Here is a 22,893-nt window from a genome sequence, read left to right as displayed (position 1 = left end):
GCAGTGAACCTCCATGTCTTTTCTCGGTAGATGCGGCCACGGCGGTGGAAACCAACATCCGCAAGAGTCGGCGGCACATTTTTATCCTCACGCCTCAGATTTTACACAGCAAGGAGTTTGCCTACGAGCAGGAGATCGCCTTGCACAGCGCCCTCATCCAGAACGAGTCCAAAGTGATTCTGATTGAAATGGAGGCTCTGTGCAAGCCAGGCGGGCTGCAGTTTGGGGAGTTTCAAGATTCCCTCAGGCACCTCGTGGACATGCAGGGCACCATCAAGTGGAGGGAAGACCACGTGGCCAACAAGCGGTCTCTGAATTCCAGATTCTGGAAGCGCGTGAGGTACCACATGCCTGTGCCAAACGCACTTCCAAAAACACCTTCTAATTTGGCTTCCTTGAGTGCGCAGGGGCAGTCGTGCTAGCACGGATGTGCTAATGTGTGATCTCTTCTTGGCTGGACTAGAGACTGGATGCCAAGGTGAAAGAAGTGGGAGGGACAAGAGTACTCAGGTGTCAGGTTTCATTTAGAAACTTTACTCCCGTTTTCCTGATTCTGGGGGGACAAAAAATGCCCCCCCCCAATTTTGATCCTCAGTCCCGCTCTCTCCACCCCACATTTCCTTCCCTTCTCTTTTTCTGGTCTTTCTCCACTGTGGCCTGTGATCTTTTCCCTGTGACCCTTTCCTCTTTTCTCTTCCTGTACTCCCCCTCCTTATTCCTCATCAATATTCTACATTTTGAACATCCAACTCAGAGTTTTAGAGTTAAATTTTCATGGAAGCTGGAGGAACACTCAGATTTCCTTCAAGCAGAGAGTCGGTAGTAACTCTTGTTCCCACGTGCCCAAATTTATTACATTTTATTTGATCAGATGCTTCGCTTTATTGTCTAAACAGTGCCTGTTTTGTGGGAGCACTTTACCCAATTGTCCTTATAATCAAGTTTATTTTCAGTCCTACAGTTTCTTTCATAGATTTCTATTGTCTTTAGAAATATTTTTTCTCACTATAAAAATAATAAAACAGTAAGTATAAAAGAAGGAAATAATAAAAATTATTCACAGATCCATCATCCTAAGATTATGACTTTTAAACATTTTGGTAAATTTGTAATTTTAAGAAAACTTAATTTGTACTTAAACATACCATCTGTACAGCTGAGATCACACAATGTGTAGTTTTTATATTTTTTCTACTTAACATCATGATCAAAACATTTGACATTTAAATTTTAACATTTCAAAATATTCGGTCTCCTATCTCATGGTTGTGCTGCAGTCGTCCTGCCTGATTACTTGTTAAATACTTAAGTTGTATCCAATTCAAATAGCCATCATTATAAATAATTCTGCAATGACCATATCAGTATATCTTATATCTCCCAAGTACATTTTTTTTTTAATTTAAGAAATTTTGTTTGTTGTAACATTTTTATGAAACTAGTTGGGCATTTTGACAGAACTGTTTTGGCAAAACTGAAGTGAATTTGCACAGTCAAAGCCACTCCCATCAGAACAACCCTGGAGTTCACATGACCTCAGGGACCACAGAGCCCATCCGTGGATCCAGAGCTAAGGCTGAGTGTGCCCTCAGGCTGGGAGTCCTGTTCCTGTTAGAGCTCAGATTTTCCAAGTGGCTGGACATTCTACCCTCAGCTGAAGTGTTTAATAAAGTGTATTTAACTTCTGTATTTACCTGAAAACAAAACAAAACAAAACAACTGCACTCTAGACCCTTCACAGGGACTATAATCTTGAACAGTGATGTCATTCAATACCTTGCAGAATCTTGCATGAAAAGAAATACTATTTCTGGAAGGTTGCCTAATAGATCTATAACTACTCATCCCTCTAGATACCCTGTCGTCTAAATCTCTACTCCCTGGCAACACTTTGCCAGATAAAGAGTAAGACATCAAGGACAGCTGAACTCAGAGGATGAAATTTCATCTGAAATTCACATTTACTTGGGCATCTTGTATCTTTATCTGCTACACCTGCTTACCTTACTCTGGTACATTATTGTACTCTTGTGTGATGACATCTGATCTTTTTTGAATTACTGAAAAATTAGCCAATGAAAAGGATCAGTATAATCGATTGGTTAGCATCATAGAATTTGGGATCAACAAGTCGTTTTCTGTGCGACCATGAGCAAGTTACTTTACTTCTCTAAAACCTACTTACCTTAAGTGAAATGAAAATAATCATACCAAAAAACCCTTTGCATTCTGTGCTAATCAAATGAAAAAAGAAATTAGTAGTATTTGGACCAGAGTACGAATTCAATAAATGGCAATTGTTGTTATGGCACTTGGCTGTGTTTCCTGTAATGTGGATTATACTCCATCCCTCTCAACGAGAACCTCTAAAGAATAAATTCTCTCCAGCCTCACTATTAGAATCAATGTGTCTTTATTCCTGCTTCCCCACCAGTTTGATTGACAGATGTATTATTGATTTACGGACACAAGACATTTTGGAACTGATTTTATTTCCCTCTTTACATTAGCTTCTTGAAAGCATACAGACAAATCTGGGATCTTTCTACAGCAACTGTATAGAATATCATTAACGAGGAATTTATAATAATCTCTTTGGTTCCAGAATATGTTTGTTTTTTATTTGCTCCATATTTTTTACTTTTAAATATATTTTAACTCTATATCATAAGCTTCTTTGCAAATATTTAACAAACATTTGCAGTTTTTAAACATGCGTTATCTCTCTGGGCGGGGCAGGGAGAGGAAGGGCTGCAAAGGAAAGTACATGGGTGAGTAAAACACACATCTTCTTACCTTATGGAGTTTAGAGGCTGCTGTGGGCAGGTGGAAGGAAGAAGGAAACACTTCAGAGAACCCAAACAGGGCTAACCGGAGGGGAAATGCTGACATGGTTGAGCTCTTTTCTCCGTCATCCCTTTCTCTAAATTTACACGCCACTTCCCACATCACCTGGGCTTTCTGGGCCTCAGTTTCAGTAACGGAAAAATTGGAGAATGGAGAAGAAGAGCTTTGAGGCTTCCTCAGCTCCAATAGCTTGTGATTCCAAGCTACACAATCATAGAGAGGAACTGCCAGATGACCTGGATTCTCATACCAGCAGTGCCAACTTCTCTGTTTCTTCATCTGTACAGTGAGAGTAACAGATGCTTCACCTACTGCACAAGGTAGTGTGAATACAATGAGTTCAGCCAAACTTGAGTGTCTACCATATGATTATGGTGAAAATTCTGGTGAATTGTAAAAACACAAAGAATTCTTTTTCATTGAGTCAAGTTGCATACAATGAAATGCAGGTCCTAAGTTATATGAGCTTTGACAATTACACATATCTTACCCAAATAAGATAAAAATATTTTCATCACCATGGAAAGTTCCTTCCTTCCTTAGAGGCAAAAACTTTTCTGATTCCTATCTCCATGGATTCGTTTTGTCACATCTGGAAATTCATATGAATAAAGTCAGGTGGCATTGTGACACAATGCAACATTTTTGAGATTCATCCATGTTTTGCATGTCTGAGTACTTTGTTCCTTTGTATTACTGAGTCATTTTCCATCATATGGCTGCACAGCAGTTTGTATAACTATTTCCCTGTTGATGGACATACGGGTTTTTCCCATTTATAGCTATTATGAATATGGCTACTGTGAACATTCTTGTGGACATATGTGTTTATTTTATTTTTGGGGTTCAATTCCTAGGACTAATCATAGGCATATATTTAATTTTTTAAGAAAGTGACAAATTGTTTTGCAAACTAATTGTACCATTTTTTATTCCCTCCAGTGACCTATGGGATTTCTGTTGCTCCACCTCCTCACCGATGGTTGATATTCTCAGGTTTCTTTTTACTTTAGTTATTTTAGAGGGTGTTAAATGAATCCTATTCTGGTTTAATTTGCAGTTCTCTGTTGATTAATGATGTTGAGCCTTTTTAACGCTTTTATTAGTCATTCATATATCTTGCAATGAAGGTAAAATCTTTTGCATATTTTAAAATTTTGTTGTTTCTCTTCATATTGTTGATGTATATAAATTACGTTATATTCTGGATACAAGTTCCTTTTCAAATAGACATAAAAGTGAGAATTTTTCCAGGCTTACCTACTCACATTTTTAATATTAATGAATGGTTTCATTGATTAGCAGACATATTTAATTTTGATGGCACACAATTTAACGATTTTTCTTACATGGTTAGTGTTTTCTGTGTCCCAGCCAAGTTTTGTTTTGCCTACCCCAAGTTCATGGAGATAGTCTCCTATGTATTTTTTATGAAAAAGTTACAGTTCCAGATTTTATGTTTAGCTCCATGATCCATTGTGAATTAGTACTTGTATGTAGAATTAGGTAAGGGTCAAGGTTCATTTTTTTCTTCCATAAAGATACCCTATTTTTCCAGCAATGTTTGTGAAAGACTTTTCTTTCCCATTGAATTGACATAGTGCCTTGGTCAAAAATCAACACACTATATATATAATTCTACTCTATTATTTTCCATTTATATGTTCATGCAAATATCACACTGTCAAGATTACTACTGCCTTACTGTAAAACTTCAAATTAGTGTAAGTCCTCTAACTTTCTTTTCAAGGCTGTCCTATTCTAGATTGTTTGCAGTTTCACATAAATTTTAGTAACAGCTTCTTAATTTCTTTGAAAATCCTTCCTGAGATTTAGATTGGGATTGCATGAAATATTTGGACTCTAAAACCTATAGCGTTTAAAGGTGTATGGACTCTATAAACTCCACAGTTTGTGGAGATTAGATACCTTAATAGTGAGTCTTCCAACCCTTAAAGGTGGTGTATTTTCCCAGTGACTTAGGTGTTTCATTTCTCTCAGCAGTATTTTGTAGATTTCATAGTAGATAGCTCATACATATTTCAAAGGATTCATACTTTGGTATTTGTTTTATGCTATTGTAAGTGGTATTTCTAACAAATTTCATTTTCAAAATTTCCATTAAGAATGTATAGAATTACAGCTGAGTTTTGTTTATTGACCTTGTATTCCATGGTCTTGTTAAACTCACTTATTTCCAGTACTTTATATATATATATATATATATATATATTTCAAAAGGTGAGCTACATAAAATTATATCCTCTGTCAAAACCAGTAGTTTTATTTCTTCTTTTCCAATCTTTCTGCCTTCTATTTTTATTTGTTTACTTAATACAAAATGATTGTCCTCGGCGAGAGCTGATATCCTCATCTTGTTCCCCATCTTAGGAAAAAACAAAGTGTTTCACTATTAATTATGGAGTTACCTGTAGGTTTCTTATAAATGTTCTTTACCAGATGAAGAAAGTTCCTTTGTAGTCTCAATTTTCCAAGCATTATTAATCAAGAAAGGGTGTTGACTTTTGTCAGATGCTTTTAAAATTTCATTTATTGAGATAATTGTATGATTTTGTCTTTTATTACTATAGTTATTGTATATTATACTATATTACTATTGTATATATTATATTTATCATATGATTAATTATTTTGATTGGATACAAAGAATGGAAATCACTGTCTCATTAAATCCCCTTTCCTGGTCAGCCACGATTTCATTCTTCATTTTTGTTTGAAGGATCCAATTACAGACCAGTCTAAAAATGTATCCTGAGTTCTACCACACTGTAGAAATTTAGAAACACACGTTCTCCTTTGGCCTCCTTTTCTTCTAAACACATTAAAGTCCCCATTCCACAGCTCTACGCCCCTCTCAAGAGCGAAACCCCAACAATGGAGAAACCCCCGTCCTTGAGGTTAATCAGAGGCCTCAGGACAGACCTGAGAGGCCTCAGTGCTTCTGACAGTGACCTCCCCCTCACCTCAGTTCACCGCAGGGACCGTTCTGTGTCTTTGGGACTCTTCCTTAGCTTCTTTCCTGTCCTCACCCTCCCCCAGCCTCTTCCCTTAAATGCAGATGTGGCCGCTCTGGCCCGCGCAGGTGACCGACTCCTCATCCTACTCTGGTGCACACCGCTCCGCGGCCTGAAGGGTGCGTCCGAGCCGCCCCAGCGCGCCTCCTCCCGGCCCGACAGCTCACAAGGCCACCACCCACCGCCCCGAAGTCCCGGGAACCGCGGCGCGTCCCCCGGGGCAAGGTCAAAGCGTCGGATTTTTCAGCTGTGCCGTCGCCACCGCGATCCAGTCGCTCTCCGAACTCGTGGGCCGGCGCCGGGATAGAGGAGCAGATATATCCCGACTCGAGCACTCCAGCCCGGGAGCACCCCAGCCCCGGAGCATCCCCGCCCCGGAGCACCTTCACAGTGGGGGGTCTTCACGACCAGGAACAAACCCTAGACGAGCAACATTCTGGATTGGAGCGTTCCCCGACCTGGAGCATCCTACGTGGAGGACGCTACGCGGTACCCGGCGCAACACCCCACCCGCTCTTTCGCCAGCCGAGTTTCCAGCCTGCTGCTAACAGACGCCTTTCCTTTCTTATTACTTTCTGTTCTTTTTCTTTGTTCAGTCTTCTCTACTTGCCTTATCTCTTTAATCACACTTGCCGCTCCTCTCTTTCGTTTCTTTTTTCGCAGTGCTAGGGAAGCAGCCTGTTGCTGTTTGCCACCTGCTTTCTGAACTGTGTCCCCCATCGCCTCAGTGTGAAGGAGGGACAGCCGGCCCCGCCCCAGCCTCCGCGACACCAGTCTGAAGGTAAGGACAGCGCGGGGGTGCTGCCATCTGTACCCCTCTTCCCCCCCCCTCCCCGCTCTCTGCCATCTGCCCAGGGGCAGGGGGCAGCTCACACTTACCTGGCAGGAACTGTCTCTCTCTATGTATATACCTATATTTATATATCCGTGTATATATAATTTTAAATATCACTTATTGATGTGTGTACAGACATACACACACCCGTGAATAATGGTGAGACAGCATCGTCAACTTCCCCTGAGAGTATTGTTTTAGATGTTAAAACATTCCCCCTTTTTTCTCTTTTCTGGAAAAGCGGGAACAGCTCAAATAAGTGATAATTTTCATTTATTAAGTACTAACTTTGTGTCTAACACTGTGTACAAAACATTTGCATGCATTATTTTCATTTGATCTTCCTACAGCCTGAATAAAAAGAGGTGAATCAAGGCACAGAGAGGTTCTGTAATTTATCCAAGGGCATCCAGCTACTAAGTCATAGATCCCAGATTCACACCTAAATTTTCCTGATTCTAAAACCTTTATCTTTAATCCATGGTGCCTTTAGTGATTAGAGCCCTGGCAGTGCACATAGCAGCGATGAGACAAGTTCATGACTGGGCCATCTCAGGCAGATAGACAGCGGATGATTATGTTCATTTTACCGTCTTCCCTTGCTCATTCTTGGGACCTGGGCAAATACCTATTTGGTGCTATGCAGTGCTGGGATCTGGGGCACACTTCTCAACCCAGGGCTTTGGATGGACTGTGAGGGTATAAATTTGGTAGAAAACTGGGTTTGTGCACGTGCTGCCACAGTGTGACACTCTCCCCCAGCACAAAACCACATACAAAGGCTCTGGACAGCTGGTCTAGGAACAGAGTAGAAAGGCAGGGTCCCTACCTCAGGGAAGTCACCAGAGAGTGGAGTAATGGGACCGCTCATGGTGTAGGCTTGGACAAAGACTGTTGGGAGCAGTGGCAGCTGGGAGCTTCTTTGAGATGGCAACCATTGAGCCAAGCTGCAGGGACTGCAGGGAACCTGGCAGCTAGGAGAAATGCATCCAGATAACAACAGACAATTGTGTGGCCAGCACTATGAGATGGAAATGGCTCTCCTGGTCTGGCAGATGAGAAACATAATTCAACATAAGTTCTTTGCTCCTTAGAGTGGAAGTGTATGCGTGTGCATGCACATGTATGTATGTGCACATGTGTGTGTGTCCAAGGTCATTTTTCCTCTTTGCCTTTGGTTGTTTTAACAGCTCAAAGGCTGAGTGAAATACTTATGCATCAACCAATGTAGAGAAAGAATTATGGTTTTTTAAAAAGATCACTGGTGTTATGATTTTTATCAAGACAGTTTATCTGAGGAGGTGCTCAATTGTATTCCCTTCATAAGAATGATTTACACTGAGGCAACTTACATCCATTTTTGTGTCACTGAAACTCTCTACAATCTGGACTTGACCATTTCGCCTGGTCGGGGCTCAGGTGCTCTATCAAATAGAACTTCGAAGTAGCTTAGCAACTATGGGTTTCTGTGCATTATTCTTTCTAGAGAATGGTAATGTTGCTCAGAACCGGGGTTTATACAGAGGGCAGCGGGGAAGAACCAGGAGATGACTGTTGGGACACTGGAGGGCCATTGGACTGCACCACCTCGGGGGTCCAAGCTGACCCTCACCCTGGGCATACACTTTTTAGAAGAGTCCCTTTCGTATTTAGAGGAAACTTTTTGCCATTGGGTGATTTAGGGGCAGTTTATGAGTGTTCTGTGTGTGTGTTTGTATGTGTGTATGTACATACATATATACTTACATACATACACATACATGTACTTATATATACATACACATATGCACATATTTAATATATATATATAAAGTATTATTAAATATATATTAAGGTATATTAAATTTAATTTTAGAAATACAAGTAAGTCCTCAGTATCAGTGTCTGCCTGCCTTGACCGCGTATTATTATAGAAGTGTCACCTGAAGTGTTTTTACAAGTCAGGATGCCCAGGCTGTACTCCAGATATCTGAGTGGAACCAGGTCGCATTTTTTTCCCCAGCTCAGGTGAGAATGCGTGCCCTAGACTTCACATCAGTTGTTAAAACATACTTTTCAAGATGTCATGATTTAAGAAGCATTTCACAGGTAGAAGATTATGCAGATACATTCAGTGGATCAGAGGCTCACATAAGACTCCCAAGTGTATATATTTTATGAAATTAATGCATTCATTAATTCAGCAAATAAACAAGCAAACAAACCTAAAGTGATAGTGTGGCAGTTAGTGATAAGTGCTATAAATAGAAAGCCAAGCAAGGTGGGAGAGTAAAGTAGGGTGTGTGTGAGTGAGTGTGTGTGTGTGTGTGTGTGTGTGCATGCACAGATGTTGGTGTGTATTTATGCTGTGTTAGATTTTGTTAGTTTTTTTTTATAGAGTGCTCAGAGAGGAACTGTACATTATAATTATGATATCAACAAACTGTAAAGGAAAGACAGGAGTGTTTAATCATAGAAAAATGATTAGCAGTTATTTGGGAAAAATAAGTTTGACCATATCTTCATATCAAACAAGGAAGTTATGTGGGGAATGAGTGGGGAAAAATTAAACGTAAAAAAAAAAAATGTAAAAATAAAAATCTAAGTTATAGACAAAGGAATGTTCTAAATGTTTAAATAATGGAAAAATTACAAGGCAAAACAATGATAGGTTTTAGTGCATAAATATAAAATTGTCCATATGTTAAAACATCAAAAGAGGAACTAAAAGGTAAACTAAACAAGTTGGAAAAAACACTAAACATCTAAAAACTGGGCAAAAGACATAAAAAGATTGTTCATAAACATGGAAAGAAAATAGCTAAAAAAGTACATGATTAATACTTTGCCTTCTTTATACCAGCTGAAATGCAGATTTAAAAAACCATGAGATATCATTGTACTAATTTAAATGCCTAATTAGATTTAGAAAATGAGACTGCTCAGTGCTTATGTGGGTGTGACAGGTGGATATTATCTTGTACTGTTGAGGGAGTATGATTATTACAACATTTCTGGAATGCTGTTTGGCAGTTTGCATTTGTCATGTTTAAAATGTATTCTTTGATTCATAGATATACTGCCATGTAACAGCACCAGGAAAATAAGTGATGTAGATACACAATAATATCTAACCTTTAAGTGACATTTATTTTTCACCAGATACTTTGCAGTAGTAATTCATGTAACCTTCACACCATCTCTGGGAGGTGGTATTGTTATTCCCTTTCATGGAAAAAGAAATTGAACAGAAAGGGTAAGTGACTTGCCCAGCATTACTCAGCTGGTAAAGAAGAGAGTAACAATTTCAATCCAGCCAGTCTGGCACCAGATGCCATGCTCCAAAAACTGATCCATACTGCCTTACACAAGAAGATAGTCATGGAGTTATTTTATAATAAAACACATCTTGTAAATTATAATATACACATATGAAGGAATATTATGTGGCGATCAAAATGATGTTGACAAAGAGATTTTTGTGACACAAGAAAAAGCTCATTTATTAAGTGGAGAATGCAGGATATGACATCATTTAAACATCATCATAATTATTTGAAAATACATAGAAAAAGTACAAAAAACATGCTAGAGTATTATGCATGTTGAGTTCATTTTCTTCTTTTTAATCTTCATTTTATAAAGGTACTATAATGGGTATGTATTACTTTAGAAATCAGGAAAGTTTTATAAGAGAAAGAAAGGGAAGCATAAAGAAATTTTAAAATTATGTAAAGGCAAAAAAATGATATTGACATCAAACATAACACTGAAAAAAGCCCCCCAAATTTCTCCATGTAGGAAATTTAATATTTGTATCCTCCCATATATTTTTTTATTATTAGGGTATCAATGGCATTTCTCATAATACCTTTTCTTTTGGAAGTGAGTTCCATTATTTAATATCAATGTTTTAAATTCACATTAAGTACATTAAAAATGTTATGTAAACACATACATAGAGTGGTGCAAATATCAGCTAATTTGTATACTGGAATCTTAACATGTTTCATATTGAAAGTCAGAGCTGACTCATCAAAATGCTGCATTATCTCATAATAACTTCATCTCTTACTAGACCATGAAAATTAAAAAAAAAAAAAACCCAAACAACAGTGCTCTTTACAAGGCTGTGTCAACTTTAACCAGAGGAAATAACACTGTTCATTCTACCCCAGATAAGAGAATAGATAGTTATAATAAAGTGTGGGTGTGCGTGCAGACTGGAGGTTGGTTTCAAACCATTAGAAATATTCTAATTTGGTTACATCAGTTGGTACTTTCCATACATACTTACCCCTCTTGTCTTTACATTATTGATTATTATCTCTTGGAAATTACGTCAAACGCTTGGTGATGGTGTTAATAGGATCAATGTGAATGGTTTGGCAGCTTCGCCGTTAAACTTTGTCCAGGATTTGGGCATTAAAAGTCTTTTTTTGTTGTTAGTGTGGGAGGTGAGTGGTAACTGATGAAAGAATTATTTGAGACTGAGAGGCTACCCAGGCAGTCTTCATAAACATTAGGCAGTCTCCATAAACATTCACCCAGGCAGTCTTCTTAAATATTAGCTTGTTTAGCCATTCCGTAATTTGGGAGAGAAGCCTTCTTACCATCTCCATTTTGGTAAAGAGCAAGCAAGCTCTGAGACTTTCAAGTAAATTTCCCAAGGTTGTACAGCTTGTCGAGGCTAAGCTGGAATGCCAACCCAGATATGTGTGCCCCAGAAGCCAAGCTCTTTCCATGATAATGTGTTTCCTCTATCCAGTAAAGCTAGGTATGTGGTATACAAGGAATGTGGGATTGTTTATGAAGTATTCAGACTCAGTGTATGATCCCCAATACACTGTGCCCCCTTTTCTGTCCCCCAAAGTTATAATTAGTAGGACAGAAGTTGGGTTGGAGTAAGATCGAAGTTAGTATAGAGTAGGTGTCTGTCTGGAGTGCATGCAATCCACTTTGTCTCTCCATTTCCCTAAGAACACAGGTGGACATGTGAGGGCAGAAACATACACACATATCCACGCACCTATGACCCATTAACAAGTTTTCATGAGCACTTACTATGTGCTAAGCATGGTGCTGGACTTCAGTGATACGGTGATGGGCAAGACTTAGTTCCTAACTTATGAAACACAGGTTCTGAAGAAGGAAGATGGGTATTTTAAAATTCAACCCACAAATAAAGATCTAATTACAAATTGTGATGAACATGTTGGTGTGGTGAGAGAACAAAGCAGCTGGAATACAGACACACACATACACACACACACACACACACACACACACACACACACACACACACTCCTACAGGGGCAGAACTGCCATATATATCTCAGTATGTCAGACTGTCCATGCATAGAATAGTAGATTTTCTAGAAATGTTGTCCTCAACTTTGACCTTGTAAGCAACTTTCAGTAGACCAGGCCTAAAATACCTAAGGCTCTCTTGTAAAGAAAATTGCATTTTAGGCATTTCTTCTGGATTCCAAAATTCATTGCCTGAAAATGTTTATTGTTTTATGTGACTGAAAGTTCTGAGAAGAACTGGTGACTAATTAAAGGATATGAAAATATCCTGGGCCCATTTTTTAAAAGTCTGTGTGCCAGAGATGTTTTAAAACCTCCTTTATAAGACAGGTAAGCTTTTGTTTGAAAGTTGTAGCTGAACCTGCCATATTCTGTTTTCCAGAAAAGCTTTTTGAAAGCAGAATTCTAAACATGCATTGTGGACAACTACCCTTGACATTTTTGGTTCTTATATTTGTAAGCACCTCAGGTAAGTAATAATAATAGTTACTCACAAACATGGGAGTATAGAAGGAGTATCAAGATTTTGCTTTTTTTTTTTTTTAAGATTTTATTGGGGAAAGGGAACAGGACTTTGTTGGGGAACAGCGTGTACTTCCAGGCCTTTTTTCCAAGTCAAGTTGTTGTCCTTTTAGTCTTAGTTTTGGAGGGCGCAGCTCAGCTCCAGGTCCAGTTGCCATTTCTAGTTGCAGGGGGCGCAGTCCACCATCCCTTGCGGGAGTCGAACTGGCAACCTTGTGGTTGAGAGCCCACTGGCCCATGTGGGAATCGAACCGGCAGCCTTCGGAGTTAGGAGCATGGAGCTCTAACCTCCTCAGCCACCGGGCCAGCCCAAGATTTTGCTTTTCTATGTGGAGGTAGCTACTGAAGATGCTGAATTTATTAAAATTAGTGATTTTACTTTTACTTTAGAAAGTTGCCAAATCTTTGGTGTTTCTGGCATAGAGAACAAAAATTCATAGGAATGGGAACAAATAAATAATTACGTGGGATTACTGAAAAGGAAAAGATTTAGCCTCTGAGTTTATGGAGAGAGACCAGGATGTGAAAACTTGTATCCTGAAATAAATTACATTTATCTGAGAGGAAAATCTGTTTCATGTTGTTGGAAGCCAAGTAGGTTACAGCTATCTTTATTATTGATTTTTAGAGAGTTTTACACATGTTATCTCCTTCCCAAAATGAAGGCAAAGATCCATCTCATTGTTTAGAGAATGAAGAAAATGAGTGGGGATATCTTACAGATCTTAAAGAAAATATTAGAGTTAGAGAGACTACATATAAAAGACACGTCTTAGACTAGGGAAGACAAGAGGCCTTATATCAGCTGTCGATTACCGATTTTAATTTACTAACAGTGACTGCTTGACGATTTTTATTGGGAAAGATTCTGAGGCCAAAACAGGATTATTTGGAGAAGAGTTCCATGATGGATTAGTAAGGTTTTCCTTAGGCTTTAGAAGAGAAGGTGGGGGCACAAATATTGATTTGCCCTGATCTGGGATCTAGGAGAAGGAAACACATGAGCTCATATCCCCTACTTTGAGAATGGCTGCTGAAGGGGTAGTGAAGTTCAGTTATTGATACTTTCAAACAATACTGGTCCAACTGGGCGGTATATTTGTATAAGTGGATCTATGTATTGTTGAGATCCATAAATGCTATACTCCTCCAATATTAAAGGAAGGGGGTAGATCTGCTCTTCTTGATACCAAGTGATCTGTTAGAAACTGCTGAGTAGAAAAGCGAGGTACAGGGCCCCCCACTCTGTAGACATACACTAATAACCCTGCTCCCAGGTTACCATGAAACCATGTTTCAGGCTCAAAAACCGCCATGCAGTCTGCTCGGTTAGGTTGCTCCCTGTCCTTTGGTATTTGAAGAGCACCTTCCCTGAAGGGTTCGCTCTAGGCAGATGTAACAATATTCTACATGGAGGATTCATTTAACCCAGTTGAAATTACATGATGACATCCCATTATTGTCCAAACTCAAGACAATTTCTGTAAGAATGGAAGTGCCTCTTCTGGAGGGTGGGGGTTGGAGTGGGGGGTGGTCCATATGCCTTGAACTCCACTCATTTCTCCAATCAAAAACCGTTTTTAATCAACAAAGGCTGTAGTGTTAAACATAAGGGTCTATATTGGAAGCCATTAGCTGCCTGGGAAATGCGAACTTTCAACTAACCACCATGCATCCCTAGACAGTATGTATTCCAGGTTTCTCCATATGGTGACTAGCCCAAAGAGGAATACATGCATATATATATATATATATATATATATATATATATATATATATATATGTATGCTTATATCACAACACAGGCTTGGGTGTTTATAGGAGTTTTTTAAAGATTGGCCAAAATCTGGAAATAACCCAAATGTTCAACACCAATAAGAGGGATAAATTGTCAATTGCCAACACAAATGGAGACTTTATAAGTATGAAAAAAAAGATCGAGTCCATGCTATATGCAGCCACGTGGATGCCAATTCTAGACATAATAACATACAAAAGAATCCAGACACAACGGGCACGCATCCTATTACTTGCACACTTTTTTATACATATCTCTAAAACAGGAAAATAAATTAAGCTGTTAATAGCCTGCCATTCTTTTTGGTGTCAATCAAAACTAACGCCCATATTTTCACATGCATCACACCTTCTGTGCAGAAGTACCGGTGTGTAAAGTAGAGATTCTATAACAAGCACCACACACAAGGTGCTTCATTAACTCTTGTGCTTTGAGGTAGGTTTGGCATTCATGTTTTCAAAGAATGCTTCCACCATTTGAGCCACTTCGTCTTTACAATGTGTTTAGCAAGAATGAATTAAAAAGGGCCGGCCCGGTGACTCAGGCGGTTGGAGCTCTGTGCTCCTAACGCCAAAGGTAGCCTGTTCGATTCCCACATGGGGCAGTGGGCTCTCAACCACAAGGTTGTCAATTCGACTCCTTGACTCCCACAAGGGATGGTGGGCAGCGCCCCCTGCAACTAAGATTGAACACGGCACCTTGAGATGAGCTGCCACTGAGCTCCCGGATGGCTCAGTTGGTTGGAGTGCGTCCTCTCAACCACAAGGTTGCCGGTTCGACTCCTGTAGATGGTGGACTGTGTCCCCTGCAACTAACAATGGCAACTGGACCTGGAGCTGAACTGCGCCCTCCACAACTAAGACTGAAAGGACAGCAACTTGACTTGGAAAAAATCCTGGAAGTACACACTGTTTCCCAATAGAGTCCTTAAAAAAAAAAAAGAATGAACTAAAACCAGGCTGTTGCTTTGAGACATACACCCTAACTATAGAAAGGGCATTTCCTCCATGCCCTCAGAGAAATGCTCTACTCAACTGGAGGATTCTCATTCTCAGAATGAGGTTAAAGGGGACCCTGGAACCACCCAAGGACAGGATATGGGAAAGGTGCCGTCATTTATGCCGACTTGGAACTATCAGAAGTGCAAAAGAGGGGTAATGACGAACCTGTGTAACTGAAAGGACCAGATAAACTTCCAAATCCAGAGTCTCTGGGTTAGTTAAGGAGGGAGGAAGAAGGGAGGGATGGAGGGAGAGCATGAGGGCTCCTGCTAACTCCAAAGGGGGAAGTGACAGACACCCAGATTTAGAATTGATATGTTAATCAATTCTTGATAACCCATGTGCCGAACTAGAGATGTAATGAATTTACATGCACTCTAAGCTCCATAAGAGCACCTTGAACCATCCACACACATGCCTGGGGAATGGATGACTAAGTAAACTGGTTGAGAGCAAAATAGGTGAGACTTGTGATGATGCAAGTGAAAATCTCTGAGCTCTCTTGGTTTCTTGTGTTCTTTTCCTTGGAGACTCCTCAGCTGGGGTGTTTATGGGAAGGTGTGGCAACACTGTGACTTCCGCAGCTTTCCTTATGAGGAAGTTGTCATGTGTAACCTTTTCTTTTAAAAGGTTACACTACATTTAACTGTTCTAGCTATGGTAGGTTAAGTTCTGGTACCCTCCTGTTTGGGAGACGCTGTTAGAAGATTTGTCCTCATTTGTGTTCTGAAAGTGCCTTAGTGTGAGAAAATGACATTTGCCATTCTGTTTTTGATTTTTTTTCTTTTACTGTGCTTATCTTTTGAAGAAACCTGTTCGCTACTTGACAACATATTTGTACTTGAAGGGGAACATTTCTATCTGAAATATTGCTCATTGAATGATGAGCATGAGAATGAAACAGCCACCATAAAATGGTTCAAAGACACTGGATCACAAGGACGTGTTGAGCTAAGCTCAAACAGTTCTTCCAGAATTACTTTCCATGATTATGTTTTGGACTTTTGGCCAGTTGAGTTGGATGACAGTGGATCTTACTTTTTCCAAATGGGGTGAGTATACCTTCGCTTTGTGTTAGTATATTTTATGGCACTCCTGGACTCTGTTTAGCAAATTAAATATACAGTAATCTGAAAGGTCAGATAATCCATGCATTTTTCTCTCCCTTACTCTTCCTTCAACATGAAATAGGTACTTCACTATTGAAAAATTAAATTAAATACTGCCCCTGTGTTTGTGTTCTTAGTGATCTTAGTGAAATGAAGATTATCTTATATGATTTCCTTTTAGGGAATTCTTGCTAAAGATAAGTAAAGACTGAATAAAATTCATTCTAATATTCAGCAGTTCCTGTTGTCTGTGTGGCATCCTCAGGCTGGGGAGTAGGTTGGGAACTGGTGTAGTCCAGGTTTCAGGGGTTTTCTGAGAAGCAGATGGCAGTACCAGTGAGTGATTTGTGTGTGGCAACCCTCACAAACATATCACCTGGGACCGTAAGAGAAGGGAGCACAGAAGGGACTTGACACAGCCGTCTCATGACGTAACCCGAGCCTGCCAGGATGCTCAGAATCAGAAAAATTCTAGGAAGGAGAACCAACTGAATGTAGCCAACTGAGTAACCAACAATTATTATAGTGCTTCCTTCTCTTTATACTTTATTTGGTGAGATGGAAAAGGAATTATCTATACGATGAACTGTTGGTGAGAACATCTGGTACATTTGTGATGTCCTTATGCATGTATGTCTGTATGCATGCATGTATTTTTATAGAGACTTGATACTGACATGTAGAAAATTGCTCAGGGTGAGGGGAGTGGCAGCAGTGCCAAATGCAGTAGAATTCTTGCATGAACGCCTCTGGAGTGTGTCCTGACCATTATCTACAGTGCTGTTGAAAGCAGAGTGAGATATCACAGTGACACCTCAATATCACTTCTGTGGTTTTGCACAAGATGAGATCATTTTGGTTTGTTTTCATACATAGGCACTCCCAGGAGTCAGAAAGAAATTCAAGAACTCTTTTTTTTTTAACCGATGGATTTTATGTGACCTCTTAAAAGAGATGATTCCAGAAATGGGTTACCACTGAGTCTTTTCACAGTAAGGTAGAAGGAATACTCACAAATGGGGTAGAGAAAAAAGAACATCTCTCTAATCCTGATTGAATAAAGGCATGACTTAAATGAACAAAGTCTTCTGGACAGGGCTGTAGGAGTAGATTGCGGGGAAGAACCAGTCATCAGCAAAGTCACTTGCAGACAGAGAGGGATAGAGGGCACTAACCATCTCTTGTATGGAAGAGGGAGAACACAGCCTGGGTTAGGAAGAAAAGTGGGATCATCAGATAGAGGTAGGATGTCAGAGAGGCATGGAGAGACAAGGCAGGAAGAGGTTGGGAGAGATCGAAGAAAATGAGGCGGCTCACAGCGGCTGTGGTCATGACCTCTGAAGGGTGTTGGAAGTTGATGGGTAACGTGAGACCAAAGTGATAGTGGGAGGCGCCCCCTTGGCAATGGTATTGAAAATAAATGGGAGCCTACATGGGAGCCTTGAAGATAAAGACTTATTCAAGTATAGTGCGACCTGTGAACAGGATCCTGTGTTTGCCACGGAGGCGTGTGTGTGTGTGTGTGTGTGTGTGTGTGTGTGTGTACACGTGTGTGCATGTGTGCACCACCTCAGGTGAGTGAGGCTTTGTGGTTTCATGTGGCATGTCAATGACCAGACTCTCCTCCTGGAATTGTCTGCTTAGCACTACATCCTTTAATTTTTAAGAAGTCTATTGCAAATAACCAAATGCCTCTGGAGACTAGTACTCTAATCCTACAGTGAAAATCACTTGGTTAGATCAAATTTTAACTGAGAAGTCCCCTAAGAAGGGAGAGGATGCAGGGGACAGTTTTTGATAATGGAGGTGAAGAAATGAAGGTAGAGAGCAAAGCACATTGCAGAAATCCTACAATCAGGTTCCAGGTTGACAAGCAGCAAGGTTGGCTTAGTAAGGGACCTCAGAGGCGTGCACTAGAGTTTCTTAAATCCTTCTGTGTATGGCCAGGAGTTGTCTTGCACCCTGGATGGGCTGGCCCTGAAGGGGGTGTTGATGGTCACAGCTTTGGGCCCGTTGGCCTCAGCATCACAGCAGCCTCTGAGCACCTTGTGGTACACAGTGGGTACCTGTTTCAGCATTCTGGTGCAGTGCCTTGGACGTGAAGGTATCCCACCAGTCAGTATCTGTTCAGTGTTACGAGCTGAGGATTGCAGAAATAGAGAACAATATGGACTGATAAAATGACAATACAAGGTCAGACAATTAAGTTCACAAACTCATCCTAGGAAACATGCTACATCCTTCATTGCTGAATATCACTAGGGTCACCTTTGAAGTACGTCCTTGGGAAGCTGTGCACCGATGCCAGCACCTGGTCCACCCTTCAAAGCCATTTTGGAACTCTTTTTCTGGAATGGCCATCAGGGCTGTCATCCTATTACACTTGATGTTCTGAATGTCATCAAAATGTCTTCCTTTCAATATTTCCTTTATTTTTGGGTAAAGAAAGAAGTCACTGGAAGGCAGATCAGGTGAGTAGGGAGGGTGTTCCAATACAGTTATTTGTTGACTGGCTAAAAACTCCCTCACAGACAGTGCCGTGTGAGCTGGTACATTGTCGTGATGCAAGAGCCCTGAATTGTTGGTGAAAAGTTCAGGTCATCTAACTTTTTCACGCAGCCTTTTCAGCACTTCCAAATAGTAAACTTGGTTAACTGTTTGTCCCATTGGTACACATTCATAATAAATAATCCCTGTGACATCAAAAAAGGTTAGCAACATTATTGCAACAAGTTCGTGAACTTAATTGTGAACTTATGCGTGCATCTTATTCCTTGTAAACAATTTGACAGAGAGACTGGAAAATATATCTCTGTCCAGTACAGTGAGGCTGAAGTCAGGGAAATATTACAAAAATGCTGGAGAAGAGGATGCCGCCAATGGGATTCTGAATCCTTTCCAAGGGCCATGTAGCTCGATGACGTTTCATGGTCACTGACCCAGTATTTTGAACCTTTCGGATAGCCTGCCACCACCTGCTCTGGCCAATCTTGTATAAATTCAAACTGAGGGGAAGGGACAGATTCACATCGATTGAGATAACACAGTTTTGTGCAAAGTACTCCTGGTCCTTAGGGTCAAACAATTGTGGGTGTGCATCCTGGTCCCATCACTTGCCAGGTGTATGACTTGGGCAAGTTATTTAACTTAGCCTGAAGTTTAGCTTTCACCTAACGTAAGGAAAACAGTCATCTCCACTGCAAACAATACACACTACCTGGAACTCAGTGAACGCTAGTCTTGCATCCGATTATAGAGTTAAAGGGGAATTAGAAGAGCCAATGGTAGGTACAAATTTATCAGACACAGAGGACAACTTAACAACACATATTGGTTGTATTTGGTATTTGAATACAACATCCTGGTTGCAACATTTTACTTTTAAAAGTTTCTTTTTAAAAGCCCTCTTAAATGTTTTTTCTCTTCTAGATTTCAAAGTTCTTTTTTCTCAATTAGTTTATTGGGGTGACAATTGTCGGTAAAATTACATAGGTTTCAGGTGTACAATTCTGTAATACATCATCTATATATCACAGTGTGTGTTCACCACCCAGAGTCAGTTCTTCCATCACCATATATTTGTTCCCTTTTACCCTCATCTACTACCCCTTCCCCTCTGGTAACCGCTAAACTATTGTCTGTGTCTATGAATTTTTGTTTCTTCATTTGTTTGTCTTGTTCCTTTGTTTCTTTCAGTTTTATATACCACATATGAGTGAAATCACATGGTTCTTGACTTTTTCTATCTGACTTTTTTTGCTTAGCATAATAATCTCAAGATTCGTCCATGTTGTCGCAAATGACATTATTTCATCAGCAGAATAGTATTCCATTGTGTATATATACCACATCTTCTTTATACAATCATCTATCGAAGGACACTTTGGTTGTTTCCATATCTTGGCCACCGTAAATAAAGCTGTGATGAATATAGGAGCACATGTATCTTTACGGATAAATGTTTTCAGATTTTTGGGTATATGACCAGGAGAGGGATTGCTAGGTCACATGGTAATTCTATTCTTAATTTTTTGAGGAACCTCCACACTGCCTTCCATAGCGGCTGCTCCATTCTGTGTTCCCACCAACAGTGAATGAGGGTTCCTTTTTCTCCACAGCCTCTCCAACACTTGTCATTATTTGTCTTGCTGATTTCTAATTTCTAATCAGCAGGAGCGACAACCATACTATCTATGCAAAGTAACTTTTGCTCAGGAAGGCACTTGAAGTACTGATAAGGTAGGCTGAGGGCAACCCCCCTAGACTTTGGTTTATGCAACAGTAAGAAGAGAATTGGAATTAAATGCCCTGAGAAATACAGACACCCAGAGAGCAAGTTCAGGGGTTTGTTCCTGAAATCACCGCCACGCTCCTATCCCGGGTTAAGAATCTTCTTTGAATTTGTCCATCTCCAAAAATCTTTGAAGTCTTAAACATTTCTGTCTTGAAATCCATAATTTATAGTCTACAGTAGGGTGTGTGTGTGTGTGTGTGTGTGTGTGTGTGTGTGTGTGTGTGTGACAGCACAGGTTTTTCTCTTTCACTGCCTTCTACCCCATCCCATGACAGTTGCTAAATTTCTTGCTACACTGAACCAAAAAGGGGTTTAAGCATCAATGAATGAGTCACTTTATACAAAAAGAAGAAGAAAAAATTGTTGGATTGGTTACTGAAAGGTGGTATTTGCAAAGTCCCTGTACTAATTATAAAATATCTGTAAACCTTTATTTTATAGAAACACTACTTTTAAATGGAAATTAACTGTCATCAAAAGAAATAAACACAGCTGTTTTTCTAAAAACCACGTAATTAGTCTTAATGTGAGTGTTAAACATTTGCTGAACGTGAACTGTGAAAATCATTTCTCTGGAAAACTGGTCAACAGAATAACATGGTATAAGGTAACGCTTTTAACTTAAGACTTAGTAGAAAATACAGAATCCCAAAATGAGGGTCTGGTGGCTGTGGAGCATTTTGTTCTCGTGACATACGAGCTGTGTGTGCCCCCAGGGCTCAGCTGGCCTCTGAGCTGGGTGGCTTCCGGAGTTGCTGTAATGATCTCTTACACATAAGTCATGGAGCACAGTTCCTTCCTGTTTTAATGTTCAATACATGATAATGTATTCCTCTCTCTTGCCTTTCCTTCATTTTCCTTCTTGGTTAATAAAGCAATTTTGAGGAATACTAGTTTAAGAATTTTCATGTTCTTTTGCCACACAGGCTTACAATTTAAAATTCTATTGTCAATATATTTTTCTGCATATACAAGTTTATTTTAGAAAATTGGAAGATGGAAAAATGAATAATGAAGATAGCAGAAATCACTTATAATCCCACCAGCCAGAGACTTTGGTTTTTCTTTTTTCCTGTGTAAACATCTACTTTTAAAAAGTGGTATTTTTTTAATGGCTTGTATTTTTCCACTAAAAATTATATTGTGATTATTCCTCCACATCTTTAAACATTCTTGCAGACGTGGGATTCCATTGTATATATACCTGTATCTGACTAACTACTTGTTACTGGACATTCATTAGTTTCTACTTTTCACTATTATTTATAAGGCCAAAATAAATATTATCCCCATAAATCCTAGGGTGTATATATGATTTTACCTTCTAACCAGATCCCTAAAAGTTGAATTATTGGATCAAGGGCTATGAGCATGTTTATGGTTTTTAATCCACATTATCAAATGCTTCTCCAAGGGTTAGGCCAGTTTGAAACCTTCTTTCCTCACATGGCCACTACACTGGGAAGGAATACTCTAGATATTTAAAAATCTGACATGCAAAATTTCTGTAACTCTTAGTAGTTTCTTTTTCTACATTTTTTCTCTTGATAATAAGTTAAACTTTTCTAATTATTTTCGCATCTTACTTTTAGTATCACTTTTTTTGTGGATCATCTGCTCTCTTTGTCTATTTTCTTCAGTTGGTGTACCTTCTACTTGAGTTGTAAGAGCTCTTTTAGGCAATACTATAGAGATCATATATACACACGTATATGTATACTCCCATGTATATTATATATATGTATGCATATAAACACACCCATGGACTGGTATGTTATATATACACATGCATATATATACTCCCATGTAGTATGTTATACTGGAGGTGCCAAAAAATGTATACAAGTGGACACTGGTCAACGTTGCTCAAGCAGTAGTTCGCCATAATCACAAGTGTATGGATGCTGACGGTAACCACTTTGAGCTCCTCTTGTAATTGCAGAACTCAAATATGACTTGTATTCATCTTTTGTTATGGGTATATATTGAGAATTACAATTTTAATACTGTTTTCCTTTCTTAAAATGTGTGCATATTTTTTTTGGTACCCTCTGTATATACACAGGCATATATACACTCATATGTGTATTGTATATACACACATATATACACTCATGTGTATATTACATATACACATGCATATACACACTCCCATGTACATAT

At 39.5% G+C, this 22,893-nt stretch overlaps 2 protein-coding genes across 9 annotated transcripts in view; both read left to right on the top strand.

Moving 5' to 3' along the window:
* IL1RL1 (interleukin 1 receptor like 1) overlaps positions 1-2,383 on the top strand; it is a 29,475-nt gene extending 27,092 nt beyond the window's left edge. For all 4 annotated transcript variants that reach the window (XM_033124202.1, XM_033124205.1, XM_033124203.1 and 1 more), the window contains exon 11: positions 31-2,383. In XM_033124202.1, the coding sequence (XP_032980093.1) occupies positions 31-422 (392 nt within the window). In that variant the 3' untranslated portion in view covers positions 423-2,383. The remainder of the gene's footprint in view (positions 1-30) is intronic.
* Positions 2,384-5,996: 3,613 nt separating this feature from the next.
* Positions 5,997-22,893, top strand: part of IL18R1 (interleukin 18 receptor 1) — a 38,973-nt gene continuing 22,076 nt past the window's right edge. For 2 of the 5 annotated variants that reach the window (XM_033124295.1, XM_033124293.1), the window contains exons 1-4: positions 5,997-6,663; positions 12,389-12,475; positions 16,136-16,379; positions 21,172-21,337. In XM_033124295.1, coding sequence (XP_032980186.1) covers positions 12,418-12,475; positions 16,136-16,379; positions 21,172-21,337 — 468 coding nt within the window. In that variant the 5' untranslated portion in view covers positions 5,997-6,663; positions 12,389-12,417. Of the gene's footprint in view, positions 6,664-12,388; positions 12,476-16,135; positions 16,380-21,171; positions 21,338-22,893 lie in introns of those variants that run through there. The other 3 variants (XM_033124294.1, XM_033124297.1, XM_033124296.1) reach the window with 3 other exon arrangements.

Source organism: Rhinolophus ferrumequinum, chromosome 13, assembly GCF_004115265.2.
Source record: "Rhinolophus ferrumequinum isolate MPI-CBG mRhiFer1 chromosome 13, mRhiFer1_v1.p, whole genome shotgun sequence".
NCBI lineage: Eukaryota > Metazoa > Chordata > Mammalia > Chiroptera > Rhinolophidae > Rhinolophus > Rhinolophus ferrumequinum.
This window is presented reverse-complemented; position numbering and strand designations above follow the sequence as displayed.